This window comes from Salminus brasiliensis, chromosome 14, assembly GCF_030463535.1.
Source record: "Salminus brasiliensis chromosome 14, fSalBra1.hap2, whole genome shotgun sequence".
Classification (NCBI taxonomy): domain Eukaryota; kingdom Metazoa; phylum Chordata; class Actinopteri; order Characiformes; family Bryconidae; genus Salminus; species Salminus brasiliensis.
The window spans coordinates 29,221,389-29,246,745 of record NC_132891.1 but is presented as its reverse complement, the minus strand read 5'-3'; the positions used below and the strand labels follow the sequence as shown (position 1 = coordinate 29,246,745).

At 39.8% G+C, this 25,357-nt stretch overlaps 2 protein-coding genes across 2 annotated transcripts in view; both read right to left on the bottom strand.

Moving 5' to 3' along the window:
* Positions 1-947: 947 nt before the first annotated feature.
* On the bottom strand, positions 948-10,904 carry pa2g4b (proliferation-associated 2G4, b). The gene is made up of 13 exons (XM_072696491.1): positions 10,712-10,904; positions 8,753-8,881; positions 8,526-8,631; positions 8,363-8,432; positions 7,215-7,307; positions 6,358-6,421; positions 6,170-6,248; positions 5,605-5,683; positions 5,376-5,509; positions 3,836-3,930; positions 3,444-3,571; positions 3,269-3,322; positions 948-1,802 (listed from the first exon to the last, which is right to left on the bottom strand). Exons 1-13 carry the CDS (start codon positions 10,797-10,799, stop codon positions 1,737-1,739), a joined length of 1,185 nt encoding a protein of 394 aa, XP_072552592.1. The 5' UTR covers positions 10,800-10,904; the 3' UTR covers positions 948-1,736.
* Positions 10,905-11,674: 770 nt separating this feature from the next.
* The window catches only part of erbb3b (erb-b2 receptor tyrosine kinase 3b), a 29,904-nt gene continuing 16,221 nt past the window's right edge, over positions 11,675-25,357 (bottom strand). The window contains exons 11-29 of the mRNA XM_072696059.1: positions 24,791-24,864; positions 24,518-24,608; positions 23,120-23,334; positions 21,831-21,963; positions 21,310-21,403; positions 20,262-20,419; positions 19,084-19,137; positions 18,803-18,944; positions 17,803-17,922; positions 17,438-17,536; positions 17,023-17,208; positions 16,520-16,675; positions 16,208-16,283; positions 15,837-15,983; positions 15,242-15,339; positions 14,990-15,157; positions 14,815-14,886; positions 14,100-14,349; positions 11,675-13,695 (exon numbers count right to left, since the gene is read on the bottom strand). Of these exons, the coding sequence (XP_072552160.1) occupies positions 12,809-13,695; positions 14,100-14,349; positions 14,815-14,886; positions 14,990-15,157; positions 15,242-15,339; positions 15,837-15,983; positions 16,208-16,283; positions 16,520-16,675; positions 17,023-17,208; positions 17,438-17,536; positions 17,803-17,922; positions 18,803-18,944; positions 19,084-19,137; positions 20,262-20,419; positions 21,310-21,403; positions 21,831-21,963; positions 23,120-23,334; positions 24,518-24,608; positions 24,791-24,864 (3,220 nt within the window). The 3' untranslated portion in view covers positions 11,675-12,808. The remainder of the gene's footprint in view (positions 13,696-14,099; positions 14,350-14,814; positions 14,887-14,989; positions 15,158-15,241; positions 15,340-15,836; positions 15,984-16,207; positions 16,284-16,519; positions 16,676-17,022; positions 17,209-17,437; positions 17,537-17,802; positions 17,923-18,802; positions 18,945-19,083; positions 19,138-20,261; positions 20,420-21,309; positions 21,404-21,830; positions 21,964-23,119; positions 23,335-24,517; positions 24,609-24,790; positions 24,865-25,357) is intronic.

The window sequence follows — 25,357 nt, the reverse complement described above, 5'->3', positions numbered from 1 at the left end:
CATGAGTGCAGACACAGTAAAGTAATATTACATGATTTTCACATATTAAACATGAATTCATATTTAAAGTAAGGATACTATACAGCACATTGATACACATGATATATTGAGTTATAGAGAGCTTCTTCAGAAGCACACGTGGTCTATAAAGGGTGGTCTATAAACGCATGATTTTGTGATATATTTTGGTACCAGCGGTGGTTCATTGGCAACAGAATTTGTGCACAGTATATAAAATATCAGCAGTTAACAGCAATTCAGACAAACTCCACGTGTGAGAGGCCCAATTTAACCTGCTCAATAAGGCTAGTGGGATTATATATATCAAGTTTACAAACCCCAGAATTGTTTTCCCAGACAGCAAAGACACGTTGCACGACCTTGCACGACGAAGTGCAAGAATACTATACAGATTAAGTTTAATACATTATCATAGTTTACAAACAAACTCTAAAAGCTACTGGGTAATATTTTTGACTTGAAAGCTGGGGCATCTGAGAAAAAGCTGGTTCAAACACTTCTACATGTTCTATACATCAAAGCGTATTTTTCATACATTTTATATATATATATATATATATATATATATATATATATATATATATAAATAAAAGAGAGAGAAAAATAGTATATTGTCATGGTCCTGCAAAAAACATCTCTATTATCATTTTAAATATAATTTCTGACAATTTAAATCTGACATTTTATGGACAAGCAGGGTTACCTTTAAATGTCCTGGAACAAAATAATTTTACATTTACTAAGTAGTTTTACATTAAAGTTATTTTCCCCCTCTCCTGTAAAGCTGGCATTTTGGAGATGCATGTTTTGCACAACATTGAGAATATATAAGTTGTCCCTTAATTGGATGTGGAAAGAAAATGAATAAAACAAACCACTGCAGAACACATTCATGTGAAAACAAAACATTAGAAAATCAGACCAGATTTGCTATTTTGGCCAATTTCATTTATTCAGTTAACAATCATAGAAAAATGGCAGGATTATTTGGCTCTTAAGGTCAGACACAGAGGTCAGCTTTAAGGAAAACACAAAAGTGTGGGTTTCCAATGAATGGGAAATATAATATGAATAGTAAATTTTGTTTGACAGTAGCAACACCAGTCTACATCACAATCCAGCTATTAGGCGAACACGTCCGTTGTAGTCTGTTTTTAAATATATCTACGCTGTGAAGTGGAGATGACACCGGAGTTTGAGCAGTTTTACATCTAAATACAAACTAGAACAGTTCTCCCCAATAGACCAGTCACTCGTTCCAAAAGCAAATCTTACAAGTTATAAAGAAATAAGAATTGGCACAATGCAGTAATGACACTTTGACAGTGCCGCCACTTTGCTTTTATTTGCTGTGATTGCTTTTACAGTGACAGTTTGTTAAGTAAGAGGGGAGGGAAAAAACAAACACACCCTCCAGTATGCACCTGCTGTAAACACAAGCGGTCAGTTAGTATCTAGCACCTCCTTGTCTGTAATCTCCTCTAGAGAAGCCTTCCATGAGGACAAGACTGCATGTAGTTAGGGAACACACCGATAATGTGTGAACCCCATGGCTGTCTTAAATAGTTAACAGACACAGAAGGCTAGGCCACAAGGCTTCTCAGTGGGGCACGTCAGGACTGGCTTTGACGATTCTGTTCTTTGGATTGTTCGCAGGACGTCTCTCTCTCTCTCTCTGTCGGTCAGTATAGCTGGCAGTTGGGGGCAGGAGGGGTTTACTTGGCAGTCTTGCTTTCCGTCTCCGTTGGCTGTCCTGTGGCATTCTCTACCATCTTGGTGGCCTAGAAATTAAATCCAGAAGTATGAGAAATAGAATTATAAAAGTCACAATCACAATTGCAAGTACATTTGTATACACAGTATTTTTGATTTATATACATAGAAATAATTTAAAAGATGGCATTTGTACAAGATGAGATGCAGTACTGGCCAAACTGTAGAGACATACCAATTCGGAATCAGAAAAATATTAAAATATTAATTAAAACAATTATTCAGACATTTATCCTCAGTGTGTGTGATCCAACCTAATCATTGAGAGATTAGGGGGTGTTCAGTTCTTTTCACTGTGTCATCTTACCTTTGTCCCACGACTGAAAAGGACTCTCAAATTCTATATTATATATATATATATATATATATATATAAAAAAAACCTTACGCGTGTGCTTTTAAAATATGTTGGATTATTATTCACCGTTACTCAAACTGCAGAATCAAGCTACCAGTGGTGCAAATTCACCTACCAGCTTGTGCGGAAATGTAAGAGTTTGTCTAGTGTCTCTGGAGGGGAGGAAACAGCTTAAATAGGCTGGGGAGTCAAGAAACTATACCTCAGACAGGAAGCAAAGTGTACATACTAATTATTTATTTTCTAATTAGAAAGTCAAATATGAGGAAGCCATTTCATGATACAGCATCACAGCCCTAGTCATCTACATTTGACCAGTTAATATTAAGGATGCTTTCTCTAGTCAATGACCCCAACAGAGATGAAAATGATTGTCTAGCTGTTTTCTAACACAATCTGTATCCTTTTTTTATCATTTTTATTTGTGTTTGTTCTAGAAACTTTTTTTCTGTTCTGTACTATTCTACTGTATATTTCAACACGTGTCGAGTTGGGCTGCACAATGTACTTGTACCTCAATTTATGACATAACATTAATGTTAAAAAACAATACAAAACAAAACAGGAATTTACTTCCTGTTAATAATAATAATAAATAAATGGCTTTGGGCAGATATAAGCTGCCTCTGGTAGATAGGTCATGGAAAATGAGAACAATGTAGATTCAGCTGTTGTATTAAGCAAATCATTGCATGTGTATGATTTAACCTGCCTTACATGACACTGCACATTCTGCACTGCGACTCGTGCACATACAGATTGCGATGACAATGTCAAAATGCTATATTGTGCAACCCAGTCATGAGTTTACCTAGCACTTTTAAAGCATGACACACAGCACTTCTTGAGTTTAAAAAGGCAAGGTGCGGTAGGTGTAGAGTTCCATTCCACAGCTGAGCAAGCACACTACTTAACACCAGTAAGAGTCCTTGGGCTAGACGTCTAACACTACATTCTCCTCCTATGTAACATGATTAAAAATTTAATGTAACAAATGCAAAAAGCATTGTCTGAACACACTCTTAGTGGACTTGTCGACTTGAAGACGCAGCTCTAGACACGGCTTCAGTTAAAGGTTCAGGATCCAAACAAGTGTCTAAATAGTAAGTGAACAAACCTTCTTTTTCTTTTTCTTCTGTGCCTTCCGGCTGACCGAGCTTTGCAACAAGGCCTATGGTGAGAGAAAAGAGGGGTGAAAACAGGCACCAGAGGCTTCCATTTTAATACTGGGGAAAAGAGGGGGGAAAAAAGCCAGACACCACTGAACTTCAGCCGTATCCCCCACAGCTTACCTGGAGTTCAGGATCCTGCACCTCGAGCTCAGACTTGTAGAGCTCCGGCTCGAAAAGGCCGCTGGTGATTCTCAGGGGCCCATTGGCCATAAGAAGCACAGTGAATTTAAACTGTGCAACATATTCACCTAAAGCAGGGAAAAAAGGGGGAAAATAATAATAAAATCCATTATTATATCAGGTGCCGTGTGTCATCATGTATGAAGCACAAACATTAGCACACAGCCTTGAAGGTCGGAGCAGTTTCTGAGCTACTCATGCAGGAAGCTTGCTCACCCTGCCTGACAGGAAAAAATCATTTCTTAGCATATGTCCCCATGTCGACCACCTTTGTGGTCTTCATGCTTGATTGTCCTTTCTAAGAACCACACAGCACAAACTTGATAATTCACCTTCTTTCTCATGCAGGACATTGAAGGGCTGCAGCAGCTCGTGCTTGGCACACTCCACCACACCCAACCGAGCCTTGCTCTCATCCTCAAATGCCCTGAGAGAGAGAAAAAAGAAAAAGAGAGGACAGTCAAACACAAAAGGTGAAAGGCAGTAATGATTTATGAGTCCTATGTAAAACAGTATGGATTAATTGCATTAGGTTTGTGCCAGAGATAGCAGTTCTTATTAAAAGAAGGGCACGGGTTGCAAATATAAGACAACAGACAGCAAAAGTAACAACAGAGCTGGACATTTTCTGTAACCTTTCCATATGTAAATATCTCCAAGACTAAAGGAAATACTGCTGTGGAGTGTTGAATACCTTCAACCCAGTCAAAAGTGATCAAAAACTGGCATACCTGGATTAAAGTTTAAGTGCCAGTTGTGCTATTGGCTGCTCATGGAACATGAATTAAATGGCCTATGGGTCACTTCACACAGTCAAATCATGTTTTTTTAAGAAGAATTAAGGAGGCAAGCAGATTTAAGAAGAAAAAAAAAGCTGCATGTGTACAGATGTGTTGCTGTGTTTGGTTAAACATGACAATAACTAGCTATGAACACTGATCTGAAGCAAAGTAAGCAGCTACAGGAATGAGGAGAATCTGAAGAAGTCATTACTGTATTGAGTGGCTCAGCGGTCTAACATGCTGCCACTATGATCCTGGGGGTCACAAGTCAAATCCTCAGCCATGCTGCTTTGCCATCGGCCAGTGGCCAACGCCCGAGAGAGCACGATTGTCCATGCTCTCTCTGGGTGGGTAGATGGCGCTCCCTCATCACTTTTAAAAGGCGTCTGTTAGCTGATGCAGCGGAGCTGGAGCACAGAGCATTTTGGCTGCCCGGCATTGACGGCAGTTCAAAAAGGGCGGGATAATTGTCAATACCAAATTGCAGGAAAATTCAACAAACAAATGTATTAAAAAGAACACCCTTCTGTGCTATAGGGTACTAAAATATAGAACTGGCAGACAGTTGATGACCCCTCAACAGAACAATTGACCAGTACATTTTCTTTACGGACCAGTTGGATGTTATCTTGTTTCTCATTTCATAAGACTGAACACTGCTTCTTATTGGAATTTTCCGTTCCACCTTAAAACAGGGCAACACTTACATAACGCCCAAGGTGAAGGTTGATAATGTACAAACAATTAACATCCTCTAATAGATTAAATCCATGCTGTGGCAATGCATAAACATAAAACCAGCTGTTCAGAGTGAACATGTTGCATTTACACCCAGTTGACATTTCAGCTCTGGTAATCAGTCAGTTTATAATGATGCCACTTAAAACCTGCTGGGGAAAATGTAAACATTTAAAACTAATTGAGGTACATCTTTGAATTCTTACAAAATTCCCCCAAAGAAATCCAGATAGGCTCTATGTATTTGTGTGTGAAATGACCCATATGCCTTTCCAGAATATGCTCCATCATGAAGTGAGAGATATTCTACAATTGAAAATAAATTAACAATTCTTTAAATGCCACCATGTACCTAAGGGTAAAGGGCATAGCATCGAAGCGTCTCTCCACCTCACTGAAAAACACTCTTGAAGTCTTCATCTTCAGACCATACTGCTTGCTCGGGTCTCGTTTGTAAACAGTAGTCCTCCGGCCTGAGTCTTTAGCCTGAATTAAGAGGAATGTGTTTAGCAGCGTAAGAATCATGTACTAAGGCAAACTTTAAAGAGAAGATCAGACACCTGAAAATAACTTCCACTCACCTTCCCCTCTCCGGTGCTGACCAGCACATCCACAGCGTACACTTCATGAACCTCAAACTCTGCTTTCTCATGATCTTTCCTGGGGGAAAAAAATAACTCTTACAGCAGGGGTCTTCAAATGCTGACTTCTCAATCCAGGTTCTCAGACTGGATTTTGTAATCACAGGTAATTAAATGAACTGCTGGTGTAACTAACTGCTCACCTAGTATCACCTAGTACCTAGTTCAGAAACTGAATTCCAGATAAAATCATCTGGATGTGTGGACAGGGCCTAGGATTAAGCTAAGACTTAGGATCAGGTATTGAGATGAGGTTAATATGAATAAAAACATTCTGGATTGGAAAAACAGTCCGTTTTAAGCAGCACTATGTGAGAATTGGGTGGAAGCGTTGTCCTGCCCGCTTGACCACAGTTACATGGTGTGGTTAGCAGCAGGCTGAGCCCGGTGTAGGAATAATAAACCCAATCATAGGTCCATGGACCATCACTATGATTTTAAATGCCCCAGCCATATAGTACTGCTTCAGAATCATCCAGCCAGCACACCCAGCATCCCTCCTCACCTCTGCTGATCTGTAGGGTTCTGAATGATGGTCTTCTCGCCATCAATGACGTGCTGCTTCAGCTGATGGGACAGCATGCCTGCGTAAAGAGAAAGGGGAGGACTGATAAGACTGATGACACCGACGAGACGCTTTCCGCACCGCCGGCGCAGTTTAATGTGAGTTGAGCTCATTGAGGTGCATCTCACCCTCAACGGCAGTGCACTTGAAGGACTGAGCGATCTTGTTCCAGGCCTCAGTGACCTGAGTGTTCTGAAAGAGAGGCAGAAAGCAATCCTTCAGACTGACATAACATAAAGGAACCCAACAACAAACAACAGCAGGAACATATGAAGAAATTAAAAGACTGCCAAATGTATTAGAGTAATTTCTTTTGGTTTGCATTGTGTTTGGTACATATCCCTTGATCCCATTAGTTCTGTTAATAATATACAGTAAGGGTGCCAAAAATATCATATTGCTATACTTAATGATACACAATATGTAACAATATTCTGACCAACAAAAATACAGCAGTGCAAAAAACAAACAAAAAAGTCTACCCTACATTCAACTGAACATCATACCCTCAGTAATAAAACATGCAATGTTTTTTTTTTTTAAAGCACTGCCATGGAACAAAATCCATTACGATAACAATAAAATGTGATGCCTATTTTTTTTTAAATTCTCAATTCATTCTAATTCTTAAAAAAAGGAAAAAAAGAAGAATATCCTTAAATTCATGTCATACCTTAAACTAATAAATTACACTTGATCTATATTTCTAAATTTTTTATATTAACATTTAACATATTAACAACAAAAAAATGGGGTTTGGAACATTTGTTTCCCAGGTTTTTCCAAAAAAAAAAAAAAAAAAAAAAAAACCAAAAAAAAAAACCCATTAATTTCTGTATGATTCAGCATATGGTCACATAGTCTGGAAAAAAGTGATCCATGAGACGTGATAATCCAGAGTAAGTAAGTTTATTTTCTCACAATTCTAGGACACTTCAGTCTCTATGCTGATGGTCTAGAATCAATATTACATGATCTCCCTCACCTGGTTTCCAGGCTTAACCAGACGCAGGGCTGCCTCTGCACAAAGGTGGGCTGCTTTGAGGACATCTGCCTTCCGGCCGGTCACTGGAGCTTCCTGAAATAAGATCAAGGAACAAAAGCTTTTAAATAGGGGGTGGGGATCAATTCCATCACAATGACTTTCCTGCTAAAACATACAGACTACACCTGGTTACTATCTGTTAAATCAGATGTCTGAGCAGGAGCACCATCATATTGTAGGACTGTAACAGTGCAGCACAGCATCTCAATTCATTATGATATGATTATCAAGATTAGAGCAAGTTAAGTACATACATTTAAATAAACATAACAAATGAAAACATTAACAAAAGGCAGATTTTCAGGCACCCTTATCTTTGCGGTCTCATATCAAACGACACACTATAGTATTAAATTTTGCCAATCATTACAACCCAACAATTTTTTGCTGAATTAAGGTTCTACAGGAACACCAGAGCTTGCCATGGTTGTTGTAAATGAAACCATGTTGCTTATATAAAGCAGAATTATGCAAGAATGTTTCTTGTTCTTACTCTGAAAGTGTGTTGAGGCACAAATGTAGGACATGCTTACATGCATTTCTGGACAAGCTGAGAGATACAGATCCATCACAGAGGTATGTGAACAGAGCAGAGTAACATTGCAGGATTTTACATGAATATGACAAGGTAAAGCGATCTCCTTTCTTTCTCTCTATTGGGAAACTACACTGATTAAGATCAGCTGGACAGAGGGCGGGCTTGGAGCGGAGATGGAAAAAGGAGAAAGGGACACAGCAGCCAACAGCAGCAGAAAAACATGATAAGCTTAGAAGAAGAAGCAAAAGGGACTGAAGGTCATGGTTTGTGTGTTAGATTTAGTTGTAGACTGTTTAAAAGCAGAGTACCTCTGTTGTGTGCTTGAGTTGTATTTGTATAAAGGAAAAATTAAAAGCAATGTCTGTTGCCTGCTCACCGGCCCTGCCTCTATCCCATTTCCTCCTCCCTGGCCAATATGCCTTAATATTCGGCAAAACTAGTCTAAAGAGATTCATTTTAAAGAATTACAAAAGGTCACTGTTATCCCATGTGCCAACAGTGATTTACTGGAATCAACAGGAACACTAATAAAACCAATAGAGGGACAAACCTTGGTCGCACCAACCACAAGGCTGTGAGCAACATTGGAGATGAATCCATCCACATGCACGCCAAGATCACTGCAAAGACAGACCGAAACACAACCTTCACAAGCAGGTTCTCTGATGAAAAGTTCATCGTACATCAAACAGCCAACAGAGATAAAGACTTACATTTTAACCAAGTCCCCTTCTTGCAGTGTGTAGTCAGGGTCACTCTTCAGAGGAGAGAAGTGGCACACAAAGTTGTTGACGGACACACATGTGGGGAAGGCAATTCCTGTGACATGAGAAAACCAAACCTTGAGAAACAAATTATTCAAGGGGGGGAAAACAACAACAACTGATGATCAGGTAGATTAATCGTGCCATCAGACCTGATCGATTACAGGGAGACATACCTTTCTTTATCTCCTTCTCCTTTTTGAACACTTTGCCAGTCTCTGCAGAGATGAATGCATCCCCTTTCTCACACAGGCTGAGCACGGACACTCCTGGTTTGGCCGCCTCAGACACGGCCCGCAGAGCCCCTGGGGGAAGAGACAGGCCACCCAAACAAGATATTACACACAAGGAAACTCAACATCTTAAAATGCACATGCAGATCAAGTGCTGAGGTCTAAACGTTCTCTCGAGTTCAACGTAGACATTATGTAAAGCGAGCTACTGAGCGGTAATGCTAAAATTCAACATCACTTTATTTGATGATAGACACGTTAGTCTGCACCAAGTTCATGAACTCATAATTACTTAATACTAGTACACAGCTTGTTTTGACTGGCCGGCTTACTTACTTTCACACTACGGTAAACAATAATCAGACCAATGTTTTAAAGTTTTTCTCAGTTGAATTTTATGAACAGTTCTTTCAAAACAATCTGAACCTCCCATTTACATGAACTCCAGTAAGACGTTTGACTATAAATAGTGCTAAATTGTTGTGCGATAAGTCCAGAAAGGCCAGGAGTTAATGAGGAAACATCATCCGTCATCCTGATCAACCTATTATTTTGAGGTTACAAGAAAAATAAGATCACAAGATAACGGTACAGAGAAATACTGGTATGTCTCATGGATGTAGACAAAATATCACCTTGCAATTTTATATTGGGATTCCCATTCCCTTTGGAAATATCAATTAAACTACAGATATAGTAGTGGTGGGTGATACCATAAACTGGTATAAGAGGGTACTGCTATTCACTTTTGACATTTGCATTACAGCCATGATACACTGGTCACACAAGTGTGGTGCCCTGTTGGTTAAATTCTATTTTGTGCTTTATAAAGTTTCCTTTCTGGAAATGTGTTTTCTGACACTGTAAGATTTATTTATTGGAGAGAAAACCCGGACAGAACAAGCTATACCAGCCTGTAATGTATTCCTATAGACTAGACTAACAAACTAGCTACCTCAGGTCTCATCTGATGCCGCCATGCCCTGAAATACATTCAATTACATATTAATATTAAAGAATATTAAACATTATATTATTCTGGTGCTAAATTCTCCACTTCACACGGAAACACCAGTGTGGGAATTGCAATAAAAGTACAAATAGTTTACTCTCTTAGTGTTAAACAATTTTAGTACACTGCCCAACATCTCCCTCTTTGTGACAATTTAACATTAAATAATAAATATAAAATATCTAAGCTTTCAATCTGACGTTTTAAAGAGATTAAAACTATTTTCCTGTCATATTACAAAAGGGTTAACAGGCGGGAACCGGTGCTACATAAAACTCCGTAGCTAAAACTAACAACTTCACCATAACATTAGCCAGCTATATTTTTATAAAAGCTCCCAGCTGGATTTCAGATATTACCGTACTTTTATATCCCTCATATCTCCAGCTACGAAAGCCAACCTGGTTCCCGTTCACTTCATTGGCTACGCTGCACGAGGTTCAAGTTGGCTTCGTGTACCAATTTTCCAGTCCACCTTAAATGGAGCAGCCGTTACACGCTGGTCCCTCTACAGGCGCCAAAGCGTAACTGCCCGATTTAAGGTGGACCGGAGAATTGAAACCAGAAGCCAACTTTAGCTTCATGCGCGCTGCTCTCCACATGCACGCGCGCTATTCCGCGCCATGGGGTTAAGCTAACGTGCACTGGCTATCTGACACATTTCAAGCGAATTCTTCACGTTGAGTTTACACACTAAAACGGAAATACGGCTCACAGAAAGCAGCGTAATCCAAAAATACACGAACCAGCAGTAAACGCGCCTTTGCCCATTATTCTTTTCTGTGGGAAGCAGACAGACAGACCCACACACATGGCCGTACAGGCGCTAAGTTCCACTGAGACTCGTTTCCATCGACCAGCTTTAATCTCAAGCTTTCACCCCCACTTACGGTTCGCTATGTCAGCGCCCATTTTGTACTTGGTGACCACCAGGTCCTCGGCAATCGTCTGCTCCTGCTGCTCATCGTCTGCTGACATTTTTTCGGTCGGTAGATGTACGGAGAGGAACTTTTCTCTCTGGGTTGTAACCACGCTAGAATCTCACACACTAGCGATGCCCGACTCATCAGCGAATCATTCGTATGAGTCGGTTCTTTTTAATACATTGATCAAACCGAGTCAAAATGGCAACTGAATCGTATTCGGACTTCATTTAAGTATCGTTGAAATGTAATTCTTCTCGTATTTTCAAAAGGAAAACGTACTTTTAAAATCCTTAAAACGTCTAGTCAAATTAATTTCAATGCAAAACAAAATTGTATACAATTATGCTAGCTAATTTGTCGTCTCGAGACTAGTCTCCACAGCACACCTGGCCCAAAAAAGGTGGGAAAACGTTTAAATATTTGTAGAATCATTTACTTTTATATTATATTATATATATATATATTTTTTTTATTATTATTATTTTTATTTTATTATTTAAAAAAAAAAAAAATTTATTGTATATACTCGTGCATGTGCAAATGTACATTACGTGACCAAACAGGATACGGTCATTTATGCGCTCCACTGGTGACTCACTACACTGAATCTCATTATAGCTACAAAAACATGGAAGACATCGCAGAGCTGACTTGACATGCGAATCAATGACTCATTAGATTAGACGTTCGATTCCTCATAACGGACAATACAGAAGAATCGGTTCTGTAAACGGAACAAATCTTCTATACCCTATCACGCACCACTAGGCCAAGATGGCCGCGCACTGCACAATTCTTCAAAATAAAGGTCCTTTCAACGCGGATGGTCGAAGGTCGATATCCTTCCGTTGACTTATGTAGTTTAACTATAGTTTGTACTGGATGGGCTTTTTACTGGAAAATCAAAATAACGTCAGAACACCGTGATGATATTAGTAATGTATTTATTACATATCAATATTCAGATGCTGACAATATTTTACACATTAAGATGGACTTTTATTTTCATTCACATTTAGGCTATGTATCAAAACTAAAATATGATGTCTGAGGTTTAAAACATACACTTTACGCATTTTATTTCAAAGTAAACTGAAAAGAAATAACATTCCCCAACAGTACAAAACATTACATATAAAATATATACAAACACTGAGTTTGTAAGACACTTTAAAATAAAGTGTGAACTTCATGCGCAAGACCCCATTGACTGGCCATGCCACTTTCGTGACCCCTTCGTCTTCTTTATCTGAGAAATTATGGCCTTGCTTGCAGGATTAGCACCCGATGCTTGCATTGTCGATACAGCCTGGTATGACTGCCACATGGTAAACTAGGTTCCTTCCGGGTCACACTTCTCCAGGAATTATGTTTCACTGGTGACAACTGTGGTACCAAATTTCCCAACTAGAAGTGTTCTCACAACTTCAGCTATTTGAGCTTGTAATAAGATGCTCACAGTAAGCTAGTACTTATCCGGCTGCAGTGTCTTTAAAAGGCCTAAGACAGGTGTATTTAGTGCTATTTTAAAAGGGATGAATTATATGGCAATTCACCCTTTAAAGAACATGTAAAACAACATAAAACAGCAAGTTGATCAAACTCTTGCACAGCATGGTGTAATATTACAAACATCCCCTTAAAATCAGCGCTATCATAAACAAATGGCGCATAAATGCTGCACAGAAGTTTGTTTATAACACACTATTACTTCTTGTTCTATGACCTGTGTTGAAATTGTCATAGAATTTAATCAAGGCAAAGCCAGAGCTGTTACAAAAAGTCAGAAACTTGGTTCCTATTGGTCAGGAATGCAGCAAAGTTTCTGCTCTTCTAACACTCTGGGTTCAACTCAAGAAGGCCCTGTTTATTATATGAGGTGTTAAAGTTTGTGAGTTTAATGAGGCACAATGCTAAAGAGCGCTGTAGGAGTCTGGTACATGTGATGAGTTTTTAGAAGTTTTTAGAAGTCCTGAGAGACCTGCTGTGCAAACCAGCTGCTACAGCTCATTGCTCATAACTACTACTACTACTACTACTACTGCTGCAGTATCTGTACGGTTATGTGCATACGGCATCTGGTTTGTGGAACAGTCTGCTGTGCCAGTAGTCTGGGTTGTCAAAGGACGTTTTGCCGTTTTTCTCATCCGGTCCAGCACACGCACCTCTGAAAGCCCTGAGTTTGGCTGAGTGTGGCATGTTCTGGTACTCCGCCTGATCACCTGATGCATTAACTCTCCCACACACACCCATGTCCTCATACTCATCTGGCTGACAGGTGACAGCACTGTGTTCATTTGCCTTGTAGCTTATTCCCTTGGTGGAGTTCAACTTCAGAGCAGGGGCATCACACATGTTCTGATAAACAGCATCTTCTATGGGCTCTTTCTTCATCTTGCATGGACTGCTATGTTTATTGTCTGTCTCATCTGCGCATTCTGTCCTTTCCTCAGAGCTGCTTTGAACCGGCTTTGTCTCGGTTTTTATCTCCATGTACTCATACTCTACCACAGCCTGTTTTGGTGGTCTCTCCTCTGGAGTGGCTTCATCCCCAGCAATGTCTTCCAAAGTCTCTTTTTCTGGCTGGTCTCTTTCATCATGTCTTGCTTCAAGCACAAGTGTATCCTCATTAGCTGCCACATCTAGGTAGTCTTTACCATGAGAGTTGATACCCTGGGCAGGCTGTTGTGTTATATAGTCCTCTTGTGGTGAAGGGTTGGTACTGCAAGACAGAGGGTCAGTACCAGCACCTTGCTTCCAAGGCATGGTGGAGGTGTGAACACTGTCTTTGGGTAAGTGGGGGAGCACAGTGGGCTGTTTGGTCATCAGCTCATACTCTTGTGGAGGGTCTTGGGCTGGGGATAAGGGGGATAATTGACTCCTGGTGTTCCTCAATGTTCTGCTGTGTGGAAGGCTGGCTCTAGAACTAGATCGAGCAACCAGAGTATCTATAGAAAAGGAAAAACAGAGCTTTGAGTTTGCATACTTAAGATATGTTCACATTATAGGACTAAAGTGCTACAAGTTTAACTGAACACTGATCTGTTTTTTCAAAGCTGTGTGAAAACAAAAATGATTTAATTTTAGGCACTTTATATGTGGTTTTATACAAGACACATATCAGACACATGGTCCAGCAATTGTACAGAGAATCCCTTACACATCACACCTTTTCATACACACATTTTGTACACGGCCATCACTTGCAACTAAATGTTTATTAAACATGCATTTATGGATTTTAGTAGATCTTTTAAGCAGTATGCACACTGATGACCAACATGGGTAATTTACAAACACCTTAGAGCTTACAATACAATAAAAGATGCTACAAGTTTAATGGAGCTGTCACCTCTTTCTGAGTTATGGGCACTTCTGGGCAAAACATATCCATCAGAGTCTTCCTCAGCCACCTGCAGTACCGGTGAGAGGGGGTCAGATGCTATAGACATGTGCGCACTGTCTCCTCGACTGTGCCCCCGGCGCAGGCTGCCTGTCTGGGAGATAATATCGCACATCTCCATGTCTACCATGGTGCCCCTGCCTTCTGAGCTTTCAGATGTCGTTCTTGCTGAACCCAGGCGTTTTCTCTGGGACCACAGCTGTCAAACACAGACACAGCATCCATTTACTACAGTCTATAATCAAAACACTGAATCAATGACCTAAGTGTTTGCTATAAAACATACTTTCATACATTATGTTTTGACATCAGTGCTATCTATTAAAATGGGCAAAAGTTTTACCAGCTATTGTGAAGCCTGTATGTACTGTGTATTTTATAAGATAATATTTCATACAGTGTCAGAAATGATATCTAAAATTTAAGGTTAGTTAACTTCTTACTTCCTGTAGTGCTGAGACAAATGTGATGATTTAGGAACGCAAAACTAACTGGAGGCTATAACCTTCAATTACTTGTTAGCTACATTAGCCATAACAAACAACCAACATGTCTTGGCTCCATTTGCAGTAGGGGTAAATTGTGTTGTAAAATTGCTTGTTTGTAGAACAATAACAGACCATGACCTATCCTTAATCCAACATTATGTTATATTATTAAATACCTGTCTGTGGTCATCCCCAGGGCTTGGGGTCATAGGCAGGTAACCCACAGGTACAGACTGGCCTGATCCGCTCTAAAAGGTGTGAAAAAGAGTCATTTTTAAATGAAACCCCCTAAGCAATTGTACAACTTGCTCTGAACTGAAAACACAAGGTGATGTAACACCAAATTCTCACCCTATAGGAGCCAATTCTCAGTCGGGAGTGGCTCCTCGATGGTGATAGGTGGAGTGGAGGAGTGGCAAACCCATCATCTAAAACTTCTTCATCTTCACTTTCCAGGTCGGCCTCCATCAGCCTGGGTTCTCGCGAATGGCTTTCATCTGGTGCTGCGCTATTCCGATCCTGTGTTAAGAAACCTAGTTAGCATGATCATGGCAAAGTTCTGACATATTCTGATACATTTCTGAAACTTCACCTGTTCCTCACCTTGACAACAAGGTAACGGGGTGGGTCCCTCGCCATTCTGGTAAACTCATTAGCCAACTCTTTAAAGGTAGGCCTAATGTTTTCATCAATCATCCAACCTGAAATTAAGTAACAAGTACAATTATATACCTTGCTAATCAGCAAAATCTTTTCTTTTAATGAATTTCAAGCGTAAAATGAGGGAATGGCTAATCTCTGTGGCACTGTGACCCAGAGGAAGTTTGACAAGTGTAATGTAGTGAGAATATGTTATTTCTTTTAATGTCTCTAGCCATTCTTTATGTTTGGGTCATTTGGTCAACTCCTGGTCAACTTCTAGCTCTATGAAAAGCACTGATCAGCCATAACATTACCACCACCTGCCTAATATTGAGGAGGTCCCCCTTGTACTGCAGCAAAAGATCTGACCATTCAAGGCATGGACACCACAAAATCTCTGAAGACGTCCTCTATCTGGCACCAATATGTTAAGATCAGATTTATCTGTTTAAGATCAGTGTATTTCAGTTCACCTAATGGTACTGATGTTATGGCTGATCATTGTAAGTGCATTTTATGATAAGTTGCTGTATGTCAACTAAGATATGTGACTTACACTTGACCATGACCATATAGACGTCAATGGTGCATATCTGTGGCTGGGCTAGCCGTTCTCCTTTCTCTAGCAGATTTGGCACATCGTGGGGATGCATGGCTGCGTAGGGCTCTGCTCCATGCGACATCATCTCCCACACTGTCACTCCTGCATCAGTAAAATGAGGGAAAAAACACACCTGTTAATTATGAATAATTAGACAGATACACCTTGAGTAGACCATTATGTTGAGTAGGATGCTCCACAGATACATAGGATTGTTCTCCCAAGCTCACATTAAGGCGAATTTTAGAAAACAAAGACATTTTAATAGCACACTACAACACTACAATTTAGACCATATAAATCCATATCTGGGAAACCAGTCTTACCGTAACTCCAAACATCACTCTGGTGAGAGTATCTCCTGAACAGGATACTCTCTAATGCCATCCATTTTATTGGTGTCTAAGAACAAGACAATGAGCAGCTGGTTTCAAGCCAGAACATAATATCAGGAATTCTCTCTATTCAGTTTTTTTTTATTATTTAGCTTACTAAATCAAACTCTAAGTAGATGTGATAGTTATAGTGACAGTGACAGTGATAGCGGAATTGGTCAGCAGCTATAGTAAATTGAAGCACAAATTTGAATTATGTTTTAGCACCATTGTTTACAATTATATTGCAAAAATGACTAATACCTTGTGTTCACTGTAGACATATTTTTTGTCATCTGGATATAGCAGATCTGCAACCCCAAAGTCAGAGATCTGCACCATGTAGTCACTTTTCAGCAGAACATTACGTGCAGCTAAGTTGCGATGGACCATCCGGTGCTCCTCTAAGTAGTACATACCCTAAAAACAGACACATGTGTATCTTACAGTTAAAATGCTAGCAAGTTTTATGGTGGATGTCTCCACCAAGTTTGGTCTGAATCATACAATGCCTTGCTAGGTTGTATATGTACTCTGCCCAAATGGTTTGATGGTTACTATCTATTTACCAAGATTCATGTCTCTACGGCTTATGGTTTGCATGATTGTTTTAGTGAAGACGAAAAAGAAGAAGGACAAGATGAAAAACAACAAAAAAAGAAGCAGAAAAAGAAGTTACACAAACACTAACAAAGTGTTCCAGCAAATTTAATTTGATATGGTCAACCTGTCACATTAGTGATTAGGACCATCCTTTGGAGTCTTACCTTGGCTATCTGCACACACCAGTTAAGTAGACGCTGGGGATCCAGGTTGTGTGCATTTTGACGGAGGTGCTGCAGCAGGGAGCCCTGTGTGCTGAGCTGAGTGACCAGCTGCAGACTAGGCCCAGGACAGATCCCCAGTAGGCGCACTATATATGGATGATCCAAACTGCCCATGGACAACATGTGCTGTGTAAAAGGGAGAGAGAGGTTAGGAGGGATTAACAATATTAGCAAAACAGAACTGATTAACAAATTGAAAATGCTGCAAAACAGTGACATGGTATGAAGAAAGGCCTTATCTCTAACAGAGAAAACGAGGGACCCACTGGTACAGACAGAAAATGGCCATTTACCATAAACTAAACAACACATACTGAATTTATCATTTATAAAAGTTTAAGGGAATTGGTCTCACATCAGTAATCTCAGTGAAAGTCTGACGCCCACTGCGGTCTTGTATGGTCTTTATAGCAACAGGGATTTTCAATGAGTCTCCTTCAGGAATCCAGAAACCCTGAGGGTGTGGAAAAGACTTTTCCATTTAACCATGAACCATAAACGATGGTCATTTTTGACTGTGCAAGGGCAGAAAAAGATTACAAAGTCCAGAGTCTGGTATGACACATGGATACAAGATAGTCTCCTTAGATTAGACTGTACTTTGCCTGTCTACAGTGTTTGAAGGTTTGTGTTTGAATCTGTCAGTGTACCTTAGCCTTAAATTAATTATCAAACATCAAGCAAATCAGTTCTGCACAAATTACATAAAAGTGTTCAGACCTTGTGCACAGTGCCAAAGACTCCAGATCCCAGAAGCTTTCCTTTGCGCAATTCTGAAGGTCTGAGGATTCGAGCGTGGACTTTTGTCCCCTTCTCACCTGGATCCAATGGCTCAATGCTCTAAAGGATAAGCAGAGTGTGTAAAGTTACGTTATGGTCTTTACAATTTGTCTGCTATACATGTATGTGTATGATTGATTGTGTTAAATAATACAGATCTGTCATAATTCTTCATAAATCTGTCATAATTCTTTTTCAATTATGCAGATCACAGGACACTCCTTCAATTATCCCCAAATATCTGCACTACTTTCTAAATTTCATTAAATCAAGAAAATCCATACCATGCATGTGAAAAGCTTTTACTTTAATTGAAACCTTCACAGGTGAATCTGCACAGACTGATCGCCATCTCCCTTGAAATGGACTAGATCACAGGACATTACATGGCCAAAAGTATGTGAATACCCAACCATCACATGAATGTGAGCTTGGACATCCCACTCCAAAACCATGGGCATTAATGTGGAGTTGTGCTCCCTCCCCTTTTGTGGATACAACAGCCTAAACTTTTATTTTTAAATTTTTTTATTTATTGGAGTGTGGAAATTTGTACCTTTTTTTAGATCATACACTGAGAAGGAAGCGTGGCTGGCATAAGGTAATCTTGCAAAAAAGTAACTATTTTTATTGAGACGTTTTAAAAATGCTGTGTTGTATGTATAAGTCAAAAACTCCAGAGAAACAACACTTAACTTTCAGATTAACTGTTCATAAACAGTCTGGGAAAAAATTCCTTTGTAGCAGATATGTCCTTGTTGCTTGAAAAAGAAAAAGTAACTTGCAAACTTGCTTAAAGACTTAATTATTTATCAATACCCAAAAAGTGTTGTGCTCTGCTCTCTCCTACAGTTCTGCCACTTTAAAACTAGAAAGATTTAATTTAGATGAAATTATGTTGTGTGCTTTGCCACTGTGTAAAGAAGCTGTGTTGTCTCACCTCCCTACTTTCTAGGTATCTCCTGAGTGCTCTCTTGCGGCGGATGGCAAGGCCTCTGTGGTACAGCAAAGAGAGCACCGCCACTGCCAGGCACACAATCAGACCAGCCAGCACTCCGCTCACTATTGCTGCAATATGAGGACTAAAACAGTAACAAATCAATCAATGAGAGAAAAAAAAGTCTATGCACTATGTATATGCACTATGAAACCAAACCACATAGTTATGACAAGAGAATGTGATAACAGTCTGCTTTCTCACCAACAGAGGGGGCCACTGACCTGTCTGCTGCTCTGTCAGGGTTTACACAGTCTCTCAAATTTGGGCCAGTGCACCTGGACAAGGGGAGAAAGACATGGTAATCCATAAATCAGCACACTGACAAACTCAAAGTCATCACCCAGCATACACAATTTTACTAAACACCATAGTCACAAATGAGACCTTAAAAAGGAGCAGATGCATCTTGCTCAGCTATACACGGAAAGATACATGCAAACACATTATATATACCAGAAATCTAACATTTAAAATTAGTTTTAAATGGCAGTTGTGGAATTTTGATAAATGGCAGTTGTGGAACAGTGATATTTATTTATGTTTAGTATTGTGTGTGTGAGGTGCACATCACTGACCAACAGATTTTTTTGTGGAAACTGGTCTAGATTTGACTTAAGAAAATCAGTTGGTCTTGTGTAGTGGATAACATGTGGCAAACTTCGACCATGATAATATATAATAATAATAACAATAATAATAATATATATTATTGATAATAACAATAATAATTATAATAATACTTTCTGAAACTCTTTTATAAAAAAGCAGCTTGCACAGCATTTATGATTCCAAGACCCTGTCAAGACCCTCTCAAATCATTTCCTCTTTCATATGTAGTCATTGTAAAACTCTCCCCTAATGCTACCAACACTGGGAGGGTGAGGACAGACACATGCCTCCTCTGACACATACGCAACCAGCCAATATGGCCACCAACCAGCCACGACACAGAGAAAAGTTCCAGGTACCCAGCTCTGATGTATCAGCTAGCAGATGTCTATGCCGGTCAGCATCACAGTGAGGTGATGCCAACCGTGCCAACTGTGCTTTCTTGGACTCCAGCTTCTGATGGCAGGCAGAATGATTTGGGTTTCAACTCAGCAATCCTTAAATCACAGTGGCAGCATCTTAGTCCACTGGACCACTAGATCCGGCCAAAAGCTCTAGATTTGGTTCACAGTTGATTCAGAACTCCTAAACACATTCTCCCTGCCTGTCGTTTTTTTCTGTGGCACTTTTCTGTGTTAAGTTGTTTTTTCTAAACAACTTAACAAAATTTTAAACATTCATACTGTCATTCATGAACTTTACCGTGGTAAGCGGCTAACCGTTTAATGTCTACTATACCTTTGAATGTCTTTCTATGGGATGTCTAAGTGTTTGAGACACATTCACTTACCCTCTTGTGCAGTTGGAGTGGCATGGCTCACAATGTCCTTTAGCGTTGGGGTACTTAAAGATGGCCTGGCCCCGCTCTCCATTTACTCCATTAGGACAGGACGACACACAGTGTGGGCCATCCATCAGGTTAGAGCACGCCACACATTCATCTGCTCCCTTTCACACAGAAAAACAGAAGGAGAGAGAGTGGGGGCGGAAAGCTATGAGTACTTCATTGAATATGGCAGTTCTGTCAGCACCTGCACTAAAGTAAACAGGTAAAAGAGAAAAGCTCTAGATCTAGTCTGTGTGTAATCGACTCCTTATTACATAATAGGCAGATTGAAAGCCAAGAGCCAGCAAAGCCAGTTTGGCAGGCCTTTGTAGCCTAATGGTGACAGACATTACACAGGGAGTGTGTGCTTGAAATATTTTATATTAAAAACATATTTGTTCACAATGTGGTCATCATCCTAATCATTATCATCTTCATCACACCCATCATTCTCATTATTATCCTTTTTACATCATCAGCAGAGGTATTCATTAGTGCTCTGAATCTTTTTTCTGGTTCAGCCTAAAGACTGATTGGATTCTCATAGATTGTTTACAGAACAAATGCACTGGTCAAACAAAGAGCAGATGACCAATGATTGCGAAATAAACCACCCACATCACAGTGCAGATCTAAACAGTGGAAAAACCATCGCTCTTCTGGCGTGTGTGGAATATGAATTATGGTCACCACATCAAAGAAGGAATGAAGGCGGCCTTTTATCATGGACTACGAAAGGGAGAAAAGGTGACTTGCGCATTTTCATTTCTAATGTGTTTAACATTGCAAACGTCACCAGGAAAAACACTTCCATTTAAAGCAATCTTAGTTAAGCTGACAGCACTGGATTTGGAACAGCATGAAAACATGACGAAACTATGGTGTCAGTCTTTCAGTGCACATTTGTGGCCACAGTTCTCCAGTCAAAACAGGTATAAATTACTTGTCTGGCAAATAATGAACTATCGATAATGAGAGAGAAGCAAAATGTGACTGAGTAAATGTTTTATACTTTTCCTCTGCAGGTAGGTTTCCCTTCCTGTGGTAGACACTCAGGATGACAGGCACGGCATTCACCATTTGGCCCTGTAAACTCCCGCGTCTCCCTGTGAACACACACATACATACCCACACACAGAAAACATGCAGAGACAAGTGTTAATGCAAAAAGATCAAGACACAAATGCACTAATGGCAGGGTCTGAAAATATCTGTTTTCTCCTCTCTGCATGGCTGGCTTCTGAAAGAACCAGCGTACATACAGGCCATGTATTAACCTACGCCAGTGGTTAGGAACTTTGGAACTTTGATCCTGGAGTATCCCCTGTCCTTCACAATGCAGCGTTTTCCCCGCTCCCAGCGATCAGCCAATTATCCACCTCTCTGAGTTGAAGCGGGTGTAATATGGCAGAAAACACCACAATGTACTGCAGGGCAGGAATACTCCAGGACAAGGGTTGAGAAGCTATTACTTCCACAAGCTTATACACACACACACAGTGTTGCCAACAAAACCCAATCACTCAGACTAACCCAGAGTAGATGTTACACTGGGCCACGCAGGTGCTGTGGCGACTGTGATTTCTGCAAAACAAACACTGTTCAGGGCCAGGACCCCAACAGCCCGCATCTGAACACAGCGGATCGCACACATGATCTTCTTCTTCTGTAACATATACACACACATATACAAGCTTGACACGTATGTGAAATATGAAAACAACGTTTTCTGTTTTCTGTTTGTATAATTTTAGACTGAAACAATTACCCTCTCACATAACTTTTACCATGGTCTCAGACCTTAATTGGCTTGTTCAGTCTTTAGCCCTATTTGGACGGGATTAGTTTTACCTGGGGAGGTGGGATAATGTAGTTTTACTACAGGAAGTTTGTAAAATTTATGACAGACTTGCATCAGATAAGAAATCTCGGCCTAAATGACTAAGATGGAAGTGTCTACTCGATTTACACACTGCTGTCACATAAAAAAGCATGAAAAAAAAGCGTATAACCCACTTAGTAATAATGAAAATCTAGTTTGAAAATTTGCAGCTACATATTCACACATATGTAGACTAAGCAACACAATGACTTCTTTAAGGCTGTCAGAAGCCTTGCACCTCTAAGAAATCTTTTGGTGCGTCTTCTAGATTTGACAGGTGTGCCACAGACCTGAAGAACCTGAAGCATCTGTGCCATGCACACAAAACTAAATGCCTCCTTTAGCACCTCCATACTTGAGAAAAGCCATAACAACTACACATTTTAAAAGATTTCATATGACAGAATATTTATCTGAGATTATTTTATGGCTTGTTTTACAGAAGGTAAAAGGTGCCATGGTCTTTACTGATGCACAATCCATAAAAAGGACTGTTATGGTGCATTCAGACAAGACTAAAATCACTGAGAAACTCTGGGAGTAATTACCCTACCTCCCCAATTAAAACTAATCCCGTCCAAATTGGGCTTTTGTTAAGAAAGGACAGGTGATGCACATTTTAAGGCTTTCTAAATACTCAACAGTCAGCAGTAATGGGCCACTCTAAGCAGCTGCCTATTTTAGGCCTATTCACTTCCTACGAAGTCCTGGTGAATCCTGTGAACTCCTGGCCACAGGATTTAAATTAACAATCATCCTTATTTTAGTTTTGAGAATTTTTAGGTTTGTTTTTTACTAAAAACGTTAGTGCACAGTACACTAAAGGCAACATTATATAACTAGTCTCTTATAATAACCCAAAACTGATACACTGGAACTGCCAGCCTCAGACTGATGCAATTTTACACCCCATTAGCCAGTCTTCTAAAATCTGGCTTACCACACTGGCTCTTAGGTCTATTAAACTTGATGTCATTGTGAGTGAGCCTGCGTTGGCGTCGCGTGCCGGTGAAAATCTTCCCCCAGTCCACGGTGTGATGATAACACAGATTAGTGTTATTACTGATATACACACTGCCATCATTTATCTCCCTCAGTGAGCGCAGGCCCAGAGATGTGAGAGAGTCCACCTTCATCACCAACAGAGAGAAGGGCCTGAAAGACAGAGAGATGACACAGCGTCATGGGAGAGTGGGGTTGTAGAGACAATACAGATAAGGTCAGGTGGATTTCTTCCAAGAAAGCATCTCAAAAGCAACTGTTACTGGCAGTCAATAACCCTGCATGATCTGTTCACGACCCCTCCAAAGCTACAAGTCTGAACTTGAGCTCACAGACGCTGTGTTAAATTAGCTGACATATTTCACAATACATCCGAGATACAGACATTCCCTTTCATGTTGCATATCATTATAAGACACCCAAAAGAGTAAAGCACATGTGTTTTTTGTTCTGGTCTGTGCGTGTGTATTTTGTGTGTGTTGGGGAGGGTTTCTCCATTACACAATTAAGCGCACTTAAACTTACCTTCTCCATAAATATTTACTGATCAGTTGGTAGTTTGCTTCATGACAATAATGGATATTCATATTCTGCTACTGACAATAGAAACGGATGGAAATATCTATTCGGATGTGTTTTGCCACACAGTGTATGTATAAATGAAATCTAAAAGGGAATTCCACAGATTTTTCACAATTCCAAAATAAGTCACTCACAAAGGTGGTGGTAAAGTCATACAGAGTGGTTGGGTGTGAAATGGTTCACTTTAGAGAAGCTTACTGATTCTGATTTATTTACAGTGGTGGTGATAAGAACAAGATCTTACCAAGATCTAAACAAGATACCAGTGGTAAATAACAATCTTTTTTTTTGGAGACTATGGGAGATGCAGAGAAAAAGAAACAGAAAGAGGGTATAGAGGGAAGGTTTTGGGTATTTTGAAAGCTCTATTGCCATGCAGTCTGTAGGCTGAGGGTTTAGATCAGCTTTACTTACGTACCTCTTAGTGCTGATGTGGGTACAAGGTTAGGGGAAGAGGTGGTGGTGAGATGAAGCGGAGGGATACACACAAACATAAATACAAAAATAACAGATGAGATGCATGCACAGACTATGATACACTTCTGACAAAACAAGCCAAAACAAATAAACAAAAACGTTATCCAAATAGCATTAGCACACAGGCACAAACACAGGGAAACACACATCATACAAACACACAAACATACAAAGGCTCGCATCAAAAAGGCATCACACAGGAAAACAGCTGATGCTGAAGATGAGATGGTGGGATGTAACAGCATGACAAAACACACACAGACACACGTGCACTTACGAGCGAAGTGATCTTCCACGTATAGTGGTGAGGTTGGAGAAATATGACAGATCACTGAGCTCTTTAGGCCAAGATTGAATATTCAAAACACCTACAGGACACACAATGAAACAAAGCATAAATATGAACATATAAATGTGTACATGTATATAAATGTGTCAGAATATAACAATATATAAATTTGTTACACTTCTAACATACAGTACAGTGTATCCTGTAACATAGTAGTGCAGAATACTAAAATTACAACTATTACATATATTTACTCATTACCTGTTATTTCTCTTACAGTGCTGAAGAATTTGAGCTTTTTGTGGTCCAAAGGGGGTATCTTATTATAGTCATCCCTGCAAAATACAGAAAATGTAAAATAAATACGCAAACCTGAAATAATTTATGAATGTTTTTACTGAGGATGACCTTTCTTTTCTACAGGCTTTTTAAATGCTGGTACAATCTGGATGGTGTTCACTAATGAATATTATAAATGATTAACAGTTCTAGTTGTTTTAAGTAGTTTTTAAACAAGTTAATTAATTCTGCCAGGTTTTCTTCAGACTGCCCACAGACATTTTCCAGTGATTGTGGTAGTAGTAGTAGTAGTAGTTCACTGGTTTCTTAGAAAATGGTTCTCAGCTTCTATGCACAGTTATTATAGGATCTTCTAATTGGTTTAGAACATTGGTGGCATATTTTTTTGAGGCAACAGGCCTCTTTACACGCAGTCCAAAGTCAAGGGGGCAGAGCTAAAGTAAAGATTCTAATTGGCTCTGCTGCAGACTTTGACTAGCTCTGCCTATAGGCAAGTGTCAGTGCAGTTTCGGGAGAGTGAATTTCTTT